The sequence below is a fragment of the Mirounga leonina genome, unplaced genomic scaffold (assembly GCF_011800145.1).
Source record: "Mirounga leonina isolate KUSES-001 unplaced genomic scaffold, KU_Mleo_1.0 Mir_173, whole genome shotgun sequence".
Lineage (NCBI taxonomy): Eukaryota > Metazoa > Chordata > Mammalia > Carnivora > Phocidae > Mirounga > Mirounga leonina.
In genome coordinates this window covers 54,348,523-54,361,172 of record NW_023270447.1, presented here as the reverse complement: position 1 = coordinate 54,361,172, position 12,650 = coordinate 54,348,523, and the positions used below count along the sequence as shown (strand labels likewise).

At 35.6% G+C, this 12,650-nt stretch overlaps 1 protein-coding gene across 2 annotated transcripts in view; it reads right to left on the bottom strand.

Moving 5' to 3' along the window:
• FAF1 (Fas associated factor 1) overlaps window positions 1–12,650 on the bottom strand; it is a 500,737-nt gene that overhangs the window by 265,218 nt on the left and 222,869 nt on the right. For both annotated transcript variants that reach the window (XM_035018596.1, XM_035018597.1), the window contains exon 6: window positions 11,740–11,831. In XM_035018596.1, the coding sequence (XP_034874487.1) occupies window positions 11,740–11,831 (92 nt within the window). The remainder of the gene's footprint in view (window positions 1–11,739; window positions 11,832–12,650) is intronic.

The window sequence follows — 12,650 nt, the reverse complement described above, 5'->3', positions numbered from 1 at the left end:
GACAAATTAAGAAAAAACCTTACACTTTTAATGAATAGGGTATAAGTTACTTGAGGACAGGGCTTATCCAGCATGTAATAATTAAATCTTTGGTGAACTAAATCTTATAATATGAAACATGTATAATTAACAGGTTATCTTTGCTTTGCTAAGTTTACTATGACTTACAGTATAGTTTCAAGTTTTGCCATTGGGGTACTGCTTCACTTTTCTATTAATTAGTGAAATGTGATCTATTAAGAAGTGTTTTTAAATGATTTTCAACTGTTATAAAGGTTATGATTAAAGAGATTGCTCTTATATTCTCAGAAAGCTTCATATTCTGTTTTCTGAAAAATATAATTTACTTTAAAATAATTCTAAATGTAATTATAGATACGCATATCATAATTTTCTGCTCTTAGTTTTTTATTTTTTCAGAAATTGTAAATACAAAAAAAAGACTCAATTAACAGGCACCCCCTAGTGGCAGTATAAAATCAACAAAAAAATTCTTATAGGACATGGTTTAAAATGTAGTGTTCTCTAGATCTACAGTTCTCACCAAACCTTGAGAATGAAGTGGTTTGTCAGTAAAAAATGTAAAAGCATGTTATTTTATATCTACATTTTACTAAATGATTAAGGATACGCTGAAAAAGAAGTGAATCCCACACTGAAGTTTCATGAATACTCCTGAGAAGAATTACAATGAGTGAAATAATGTATATAAATGACCTTCAAAGAGTATATAACAAATTACAAGACTGAAAAAAAAATTTCTTTCTAAACAACTGCCTCCAAAAGAAAAGGCATCTTTAGAGTAAAATCTTGTAACTTTCTGTTGAGGATCTGAAAACTATACTAGATGGAGACTCACATGGAGACTTCAGAGTCAGAAGTATTTACTGTTGACCCTGAATGATCCAAAACTCTTCTACACACCTCAATTTCCTCATTTATAAAATAGATGCATCAAAATCAATCTGCATCCTTGTAGGCTTATGGTAAGAATCAAGTAACAGTTAAATGAAAAGGATTACTAATGGTATTTATTAGCATAAACAAATCATTTTAATTATTATGCTCTGTGATTTATGCTTTCGCATATAATGTACCACTAATGCTTACTGAATTTTTACAACCGCTTTGACAACTAAAAACAGTGCTTCCCATTTTATAATAAATGAAAAATCTAGGGTCCCAACTAAACTGGGAGACTAATCCAGGCTTTTTCTCATAATACTTATATCTTGGCATCCTTTGTCTTGAGAGATAGATTTTAATCATAACACTTTTCTGACTTGGTTATAATAAATTTTGTTTAGGAGTGACACTGTAATACCAGCATTTTCTAGTCCATTTAGAGAAGACGGATACTTTTTTTTTTTAAGATTCTATTTATTTATTTATTTGTGAGAGACCATGCATGAGAGAGAGCTAGAGAAAGCAGGAGCAGGGAGGAGAGGGAGAAGCAGACTCCCTGCTGAGCTGAGCAAGGAGCCTGACGCCTGACGCGGGGCTCGATCCCAGGATCCTGGGATCATGACCTGAGCTGAAGGCAGACACTTAACCAACTGAGTCACCCAGGCACCCCATTAAGAGAAGACGGATACTTTATAAAGAAAAAAATCTAATGTTTCCATTGCACTGGAGTTGCAATGGTAGAATCTAGCAGCAGAGCCTCATTATAGTCGGTTATTATCCAATTCCCCTCCATTTTCCAATATATATTGACTCATCTCAGACAAAAATAAATAATAAAACCAACTAAACATCAAACCAACCATGTAAATAAAAAATACTACTTTTTCAAAATTCCTAAATCTGAGATAAAGAAAGGGATGGGTTATTATATACATAATAATATCTCCTACTTATGACAACCAATTCCAGAGCTCTTCTATTCATTTGCCAATTCTCAAATAACATTAAGAATCACAGTTATCCTTTATTTTCTCCTTTTTAGATTATAAATTAGGTAACAAATTACAAATTTTATCTACCATATCAGAGAACACAGTATGTTATATAACTTAATAGGAAATTGTTTGTAGACTCTATAGTTAAGATGTCAAAAACTTATTTTTATTTGTTGAAACAAAAAACAAAAATCACAAGTTAAAAATAATTATAACCATTAATTTAAGGTTCTGCATGGATTTTTTAATTGTCTCCCATGAAATCAAAATTAAAATATACATTACCAAAAAAGGGAAAATAATCCCTACTTTTATAGAAAGATATATTAGATTAACACACTAAAAGAAAAACAACTTGGATTTTAGTTAGATTTTAATAAAATGTGCATTAACATGATTTTTCATTAAGAGGAGCTCTACATGTCCCTCCTCCCACTCCCCAGATACTCTGTGCATTTATGTCTTCTGTTTGGCTTTGAATTTTTTTTGTCATACTGTTCCAACAAAGGAAACAGCATCATTATAACTTGGTAAAAATCCATTAAGCCAGGTTGGAAGATGATAGCAGAATAGAAGGACCCTAGGCTTGCCTTGTCCCAGGAATACAACTAGATAATTATCAAATCATCCTAAATACCCCAGAAATTCATCTGAAGACTGGGAGAACAAACTCAACAACTAAAGGTAGAGAAAAGGCCACATCAAAGAAGGTAGGATGTGCAGAAACACGGTTTGGGGAGAAAAAGAGACTGTGGCCGCCACAATGGGGAGGGAGTCTGGGTCCTGGAGAAGAGTGACTAGCACACAGGAGAGTACAAGGGGAAAATGAATCCCCATAGCAGGTGGCTGGGAAAGCAAGAAGGGCTGAATTTCATGAGTTCCTGCAACAAAGCAGGGCCTAAAGCCTGGAGTTTTAAAGGTCAGCAGACTTCGCTGGAATAGAACCCAGAGGGCATTAAGCTCCTCTTGGAGCAGCAAACAACCCAAGGACACAGAGTAGAAACAGTGATCTGAAGAGCACCTGGGCACACAGTGGGTAGGCTATTTGCTCATTTCAGAGTGCATCCCAGAGAAGCAGCATTCACAGAGACACCACTCCAGGAACAAAGGAACTGGCCAGCACCATTTCACTACCTGCCCTCACCATGAATACAAGGCCACCTGCAGGAACCAGCACAGCATGGACACTCATACCTAACCAAGCCACACCCCCCCATGCTCCAGAAGAACCACACTTCCCAATAATGCTTGCATCAGTCCAATGTGGTGGCCTCCTGCTCCAGAAGACCAGCCCAAACCTGTGCTCACACCATGTCTCCAAACACGGGAGTTTTGTGGAGCCTCAGTTCCGCGGTGGTGGTGACAGGTCTCATGTCACAAATATACCAGAGCACACCTAATTAAAAAGTGCCACATTCAGGCCAAGGACCAAACACTGCCCACAATAAGCAAAGAGAGCCTCTATAGACGACTGACCTGAGGATAAAGCAGCCAGGAAAAACAACAGAGCACATGCAGCACACAATGGAGACACTCCTGGAAGTGTCAGGCCCTGGAGAACAGGAGAGACAACACTGCATGGCACTAGAGGGTTTCTTAATAAAGCCATTACCCTCAAGAACAGTAGATATCGATGACTCCTAACACACAAGAACAGGCACAGAGACTTAGACAAAATGAGAAGACAGAAATATTTATCCCAAATTGAAGAACAGGACAAGGCCATAGCCAGAGAACTAGGCAAAACAGATATGAGTAACATGCCTGGTAGAGAATATAAGGTAGTGATCATAAGGATACACCCCGGATTTGAGAAAAGACTGGAGGGCATGAGTGAGACCTTTAACACAGAGATAAGAAATAACATAGCAGAGATAAAAAGATCAATAAATGAAATGAGAAACACACTTCATGGAATGAACAGCTTCTGCAAAAAGCAGAGGAACAAATTAATGACCTAGACCAGAGTAATAGAAAGTATCAAGATGAACAAAAGAGAGAAAAAAGAATTATGCAAAACAAGAAAAGACTTGGGGAACTCAGTGACTAAATCAAATGTAATAACATTTGAGAGAAAAGGGGGCAGAGAAATTATTTGAAGAAATAACAGATGAAAACAGAGGTGCTTGGGTGGCTCAGTCAGTTAAGCATCTGCCTTCCAGTCAGGTCATGATCCTGGGGTCCTGAGAGTGAGCCCCGTGTCAGGCTCCCTGCTCAGGAGGGGGCCTGCTTCTCCCTCTTCCTCTCCCTTTGCCCCAGCTCATGCTCTCTCTCTTGCTATCTTTCTTTCAAATAAATAAATAAAATATTTTAAAAAATAGCTGAAAACATCCCTAATCTAGGGAAGGAAACAGATATCCATATCCAGGAGAGGCACAGAAAACCCCCATTAATATCAACAAAAGCAGATTCACACCAACACATAATTAAACTATGGCAAAATATAGTAATGAAGAAAAAATTTTAAAGCAGCAAGAAAAAAAAAAAAGACTGTAACTTACATGGGAAAACCCATAAGACGAGCAGGGGATTTTTCAGCTGAAACATTCTAAACCAGAAGGGAGTGGCATAATATATTCAAAGTGCTGAATGGAAAAAGTCTGCAGCTAAGAATACTCTATCCAGGAAGGCTATCATCAAAATAGGAGACATAATGAGTTTCCCAGACAAACTAAAATGAAAGGAGTTCAAGACCACTGAGCCAGCCTGCAAGAAATGTTAGAAGGGACTCTTTGAGTAGAAAGGAGAGACCAAAAGTGACAGCATAACAGCAGGAAACACAAAAGCAGTAAAAATGAATATTTCTGTAAAAAGCCAGTCAAGGAACTCATAATATAAAAGAATGTAATATATGACACCATATACCTCAAACGTGGGGAGAAGTAAAAAAAAAAAATAAGTTCAAACTTAAATGATGATCAACTTAACACAGACTGCTATATGCAGAAGACATTGTATACAAACCTAATGGTAACCACAAATCAAAAACTACTAATGTATATGCAAAGAATAAAGAGAAAGAAATAAAAATATATCACTAAAGAAAACCAGAAGATCATGAAAGAGACAAAGACAAGAAAGGATCAGAGAAAATCTTCAGAAACACTCACAAAACAAGTAATAAAATGACAACATTAAAATGGACTAAATGCTCCAATCAAAAGATAAAGGGTGATGGAATGGATAAAAAAACAAGACCCATCTACAGGATGCCTACTAGAGATTCATTTTAGACCTAAAGAGTCCCATACACTAAAAGTGAGGGAATGGAGAAACATTTATCATGCAAATGGATGTCAAAAGAAAGCCAAAGTAGCAATACTTATATCAAACAAAATAGCCTTTAAAACAAAGACTGTAGGGCGCCTGGGTGGCTCAGTTGGTTAAGCGACTGCCTTCAGCTCAGGTCATGATCCTGGAGTCCCAGGATCGAGTCCCACGTCGGGATCCCTGCTCGGCAGGGGGTCTGCTTCTCCCTCTGATCCTCTTCCCGCTTGTGCTCTCTGTCTCTCATTCTCTCTCTCTCAAATAAATAAATAAAATCTTTAAAAATAAATAAATAAAACAAAGACTGTAAAAAGAGATAAAGGGGACAATCCAACAGAAAGGGGACAATCCAACAAGAAGATATAACTAATACAAATATTTAATACATAAAATAGTTACAATACATAAAATACATACATAAAATACATAAAATAGTTCATAACAAGCATAAAGGAACTAATCAATAAAAATACAATAATAGTAGGAGACTTTAACACCTCCACTTACATCAATGGACAGATCATCTAAACAGATCATCAACAAGGAAACAATGGCTTTGAATGACACACTGGACCAGAGGGATTTAACAGATATATTCAGAACATTCCATCCTAAAACGGCAGAATACACATTCTTTCCAAGTGCACGTGGAACACTCTCTAGCATAACTCACATATTAGGCAAAACAAAACAGGCCACATCAAATTTAAAAAGAAGTCATACCATGCATCTTTTCTGACTACAACACTATGAAACTAGAAGTCAACCACAAGAAAAAATCTGGAGGAGCGCCTGGGTGGCTCAGTCATTAAGCAGCTGCCTTCGGCTCGGGTTGTGATCCCAGGGTCCTGGCATCAAGCCCCGCATTGGGCTCCCTGCTCGGCGGGAAGCCTGCTTCTCCCTCTCCTACTCCCCCTGCTTGCGTTCCCTCCCTTGCTGTGTCTCTCTCTGTCAAATAAATAAACAAAATCTTTAAAAAAAGAAAAGAAAAAATCTGGAAAGACCACGAATACATGGAGATTAAATAACATGTTACTAAACAATGAATGGGTCAACAAAGAAGTAAGAAATAAAAAAAAAGTACATGGAAACAAATGAAAATGAAAACACAATGGTTCAAAACCTTTGGGATGCAGCAAAAGTGGTTCTAAGAGGGAAGTTTACAGCAATATAGGCCTACCTCAGGAAGCAAGAAAAATCTCAAATAAATAACCTAACCTTAGACCTAAAGGAGCTAAGAAAAAGGACAAAAAACAAAACCTAAAGCCAGCAAAATGAAGGAAATAATAAAGATTACAACAGAAATAAATGATATAGAAATTTAAAAAACAACAGAAGAGATCAATGAAACCAGGAACTGGTCCTCTGGAAAAAAAATCAATAAAACTGATAGGCCTCTAGCCAGATTCATCTAGAAAAAAAAGGAAGGACCCAAATAAGTAAAATCACAAGTGAGAGAGAAAAAATAATAAAGACCACAGAAATATAAACAAGTATAAGAGAATATTATGAAAAACTATATGCTCATAAATTGGACAACCTAGAAGAAATGGATTTCCTAAAAACAAATAACCTACCAAAACTTAAACAGAAAGAAATAGAAAATTTGAACAGACCAATTACCAGTAAGGAAATTGAATCAGTAATCAAAAAATTCCCAAGAAACGAAAGTCTAGGACCAGATGGCTTCACAGGCAAATTCTACCAAACATTTGAAGAGCTAATAACCTATTCTTCTCAAACTATTCTAAAAAACAGAAATGGAAGGAAAACTTCTAAATTCATTATATGAGGCCAACAGCATTACCGTGATACCAAAACCAGATAAAAACACCACACAAAAAAAGAGAACTACTGGCCAATATCTCTGATGAACATAGATACAAAAATCCTCTAAAGAATACTAGCAAACAAAATCCAACAATACATTAAAAATATCATTCACCACAATCAAGTGGGATTTATTCTTGGGCTGCAAGGATGGTTCAATATTTGCAAATTAATCAACATGATACACGTTATCAGTAAGAGAAAGGATAAGAACCATATGATCATTTCAGTGGATGCAGAAAAAGCATTGGACAAAGTACAACATTCATTCATGATAAAAACTCAAAAAGTAGGTTTAGAGGGAACATACAAAAGGCCATATATGACAAAACCACAGCTAACATCATCCTCAATGGGGAAAAACTGAGGGCCTTTCTCCCAAAGGCAGAAAAAAGACAAGGATGCCCACTCTCACCAATTCTATTCAACATATTACTCAAAGTCTTAGCCACAGCAATCAGACAACAAAAATAAACAAAAGGCATCCAGATCAGCAAGAAGTAAAACTCACTATTTGCATACGACATGATACTATATATGGAAAACCCAAAAGACTCCTAGAACTGACACAACAATTCAGTAAAGTTGCAGGATACAAAATCAATCTACAGAAATCTGTTGCATTTCTATATACCAATAATGAAGCAGCAGAAAAAGAGATTAAGAAAACAATCCCATTTACAACTGCACCAAAAATAGTAAGATACCTAGGAATAAACCTAACAAAACAGCTGAAAGACCTGTACTCTGAAAACTATAAAACACTGATGAAAGAAACTGAAGATGACACAAAGAAATGGAAAGACATTCCACACTCATAGATTGGAAGAATAAATATTGTTAAAATGTCTCTACTACCCAAAGCAATCTACCCATTTAATGTAATCCCTATCAGAATACCACAAGCATTTTTCACAGAATTAGAATAAACAATCCTAAAATTTGTATGGAACCACAAAAGGCCTGAAGAGCCATAGCAACCTTGAAAAAGAAAAGCAAATCTAGGGGCATCACAATTCCAGATTTCAAATTATTTTACAAAGCTGTAGTAATCAAAATAGTATTACTGGGAAAAAAAGACACATAGCTCAATGGAAAAGAACAGAAAACCCAGAAATAAACCCACACCTATATTGTCAATTAATCTTTGGCAAAGCAGAAAAGAATATCCAATGGGAAAGACAGTCTCTTCAACAAATATTGCTGAGAAAACTGGACAGAACATGCGAAAGAAACAGAACCACTTTTCTACATCATACAGAAAAATAAATTCAAAATGGATGAAAGACCTAAATGTTAGACCTGAAACCATAAAAATCCTAGAAGATAACACAGGCATTAACTTCTCTGACATCAGCCATAGCAACTTTTTTCTAGGTATGTCTCCTGAGGCAAGGGAAACAAAAACAAACTATTGGGACAGCATCAATATAAAAAGCTTCTGCACATTGAAGAAAACAATCAACAAAATCAAAAGGTAAACCTACAGAATGGGAGGAGATATTTGCAAATGACGTTATCCAATAAAGGGTTAGTATCCTAAATATAAAGAACTTGTACAACTCAATACCCAAACACCAAATAATCCAATTAAAATATGGGCAGAAAACATGAACAGACATTTCTCCACAGAAGATATACAGATGGCCAACAGACATGTGAAAAGATGCTCAACATCAGGGAAATGCAAATCAAAACCACCAGGTGATATCACCTCACACCTGTCAGAATGGCTAAAATCAAAAAACGTCAGACAAGTGTTGACAGGGATGTGGAGAAAAAGGAACCCTCTTGCACTGTTGGTGGGAATGCAAACTGGTACAGCCATTCTGAAAACAGTATGGAGGTTCCTCAAAATGTTAAAAATAGAACTACCCTATGATCCAGCAATTGCACTACTGGGTATTTACCCAAAGAATACAAAAACACAAATTCAAAGGGATACATGCACCTGCTATATATATATAGCAGCATTATTTACAACAGCCAAAATATGGAAGCAGCCTAAGTGTCCACTGATGATAAAGAAGATGTGGTATATATATATATATATACAATGGAGTATTATTCAGCCATAAAATAAAATGAAATCACTATTTGCAACAACATGATGGAACTAAAGAGTATAATGCTAAGCAAACGAAGTCAGTCAGAGAAAAACATATGCCATATGATTTCACTCCTATGTGGAATTTAAGAAACAAAACAAATGAGCAAAGGAGAAAAAAAGAGAGACATAAACCAAGAAACAGACTCTTAACCATAGAGAACAAACTAATGGTTATCAGAGGGGAGGTTGGTAGGGGGATGGCTTAAATAGATGATAGGGCTTAAGGAGTGCACTAGTTGTGAAGAGCTCCGGGTGATGCAAAGAATTAGCGAATCTCTATATTGCACACCTGAAACTAATATAACACTGTAGGTTAACTAACTGGAATTAAAATAGAAACTTAAAAAAAAATTCATAAAGCCAACTAAGGAAGACTACTTTAGTGCTAATATTTAGAGATACTCATTCTCCAATAAAACACTGCATTTCATAAGCACTGTAAGGCCCTGCTTGCCTAGGAACTGAGCAATTTGACAATCAGACAATCAAAGGAAGATCAGCCACATAGCAATGAAGAATATTTCCATTAGCCCAGGAAGACATTTTGATAAATCCATTTAATCATGTGACTGGAAAGCAATAGATTATAACCAGTAATGTCTCCTATCTGCTCATAATTATGTGGATTACATACTGGGTAACAGTGATTACACTCTTGTTAACTAAACTACAAAAATAATGCCCTAACTAGATACAGAACCATACATATAACTCCTTGTTTAACTTAATCTCATCTAGTGTTGATAACAACTACTATAAACACAAGGACTACAGTACTGTTTGGCTGTGTGTAATGATGTGCAAATTCAACCTCCCATTAATATGTGACCTTAACAGAAAATAAACAGTGACCGAAGAAATGTTTAAATTCTTAACCTAAAATGAACTATTAACAGACTATCAAATACAATTACATTAGATTTAACTTTTTTCAGTTCAGTGATTTCTACTTTGGTACAAGCCATGTTTAATTTTTTTGCTACTATCTACCTGTAATGGCATAATTTATAATAAGAAATATACATTTGGTCTTCTCTCCCCCTTCCCCCCACCCAAGAGCTCCTAAAACCCTTGGAATTTTCTAAATGATGAGAGTGATACAGGTGGAAGGAGCAAGGGATCTTTTGTTATTCATAACAAGCCCCTTTCAGCCACACAAGAGTTTGTTCACGAGTTAATGACTTTGAGAAAAAATCCTCAGGATGAGGACTGGTTGCAAGGGAAAGCAAGCAAGTGATTAGAGGGTTGGAACTTTCAGCTACCTGCATTCTCCCTGCCTCCACATTTGTAGGGAGGGCAGAGGGGCTGGAGGTTGAGTTAATTATTAATAGCCAATAATTTAGTCAATAGTGCCTATGTAATAAAGCCTCTATAAAAAACCCTAGCTGATGGGTTTTAAAGAACTTTCAAGTTGGTGAACAAGAATGCATCTATGTGCTGTAAGAGTGACACACCCCCAACTTTAAGCTCCTGTGCTCAAGACATTTCCAGATCTTGTCCTATTTATCTCGTTCATCTGGCTGTTCATCTATATTCTTTAAAATATGTCTTATAATAAATTGGTAATAGTAAGTAGAGCACTTTTCTGAGTTCTGTGTGTCATTCTAGCAAATTATCAAACCCAGGAAGGGGGTTGTGGGAACCTCCAATGTATACCCAGTTGTTCAGAAGCACAGGAGACAACCTAGACTTGAAGTAGTATCCGATGTGGGAGCAGTCTTATGAAACTGAGCCCTGAACCTATGGGATTAGATGCTATCTCCAGGTAGATAGTTCCAGAATTTATTTAAATTATAGAACATCAAGCTGGTATTGAAGAATTGCCACATATTTGGTAGCCAGAAGTGTTCTGTAAGTAGTACAGTAGAGAAAAACAGTAATTTTTTCCTTCTACTATATAATAATAAAAATATTTGATACGTGGTAGGCAAAGTTTGATAATATCCCAAGTTTAGGTACACAGGTCTACACAAAATCACCAAGTAGTATTTAAAAAGAAGTAAATGTGTATAAAAACTGTGAAAATCTAAAAACAACTTAAACATAGTTCTGGAATGATACTGTACTCACAAAATTATTACTCTATCACTAACATCATGTACCACCTAGCAATAATAATGCCATAATTTAATATTAAAATCATTTAATCATTCTATAAATGTCCCGAGTTTCACTGTGAATAATGAAAAAAGAACGAGATACTTTATTCCAAAAAGAGATAAAATCTTAATAAAAATGTTGTATCAATGCTTTTCAAGCTGTATTCTGCAGTGCCTGATGAATTTTCCTCAAAGGTATGCCTTCTTTAGCCATGGGAGAAGCTAGAGTTCCATTTACTCAATCTCTTCCATCCAACACTAGTCCTTCCCCTTCAAACAGAACAGTATCATTTTTGACTATTTTTCCCATAATGGAGTTTTGCTAAAGATTTTCTTTGGAAAAAAAATTCCACCACTAAAATCAAACTACCCAAAACAAATAGTTTGAAATTTTATGTAGTTAATAGTTGTTGGTAAGTTAAAGCTTCAGCAAGATTTTTATTTTATTTCATTTTGATATTTATATACAGCTTAAAGCAACTTAACAATCAAGCTTTTCATTTCAGATTCTCAGGAAAAGTAAACACCTTACCCAGCATGACTAGATGATGAAGGTGGCGGCAAGTCTGGTGTAAGGACATAAAGACTGTTGTTTTTTGGCAAATGTAGCGATTTTAAGACCGTCTGAAAAAGAAAAATTAAAAACAAACAAAAAAAATGACTGTTGATTGTATATTGTTCATTTTTTCCCTAAAGTTCTTAAAATTTTTTCAATATTGTAATTTTTTGAAACTTTTGACAATTTCCTAAACAGAATAATGCAGAACTATTGAAACCAAGTAACTTGTTTCTCCTATATATATATATATATATAAGCATAAATATGAACATTAAAAATAAAATACAAAATCTTTAGCTCATGATGAGATACAATAGATAAGAACACAGTTAAGAGTCATTAATTTCTTCACTGAAGAAGTATATCCTTGAAACTAATATGCACTTCGTTCCAGGATCATTATAGCAAAAATTAGCAATGTAGGTTTTTAGAGATCATAAGACTTAGAAAAGATCATAGTGAGCAACTCAACCCAATGGTTTTATAGATGAGGAGCTGCAGCCTGAGAAATAAGGTAACTTGGATGAGATCTCTAGTAAATGTTACCTAGGTCACTTAACTCTTTCTCCAGAGAATTTTTATGTTAAAATGATCCATCCAGGGTGAATAAACTACTCTTGGGATACATCTGAACTACATCTTGAAAATCATACAAAAGTTCACTAAATTTTTTTGGCCATAAAATTACTACATACCTTTCAAATTCCTAACTTGATGGTAAATACTAACATAGCTCAAACCTTTTTTTTTTTTTAAGTAGGCTCCACACTGGGCATGGAGCCCAATGTGGGGCCCAAACTCAGAACCCTGAGATCAAGACCCGAGCTGAGATCAAGAATCAAACAGTTAACTGACTCTGCCTCCTAGGCACCCCTCAAACTTTT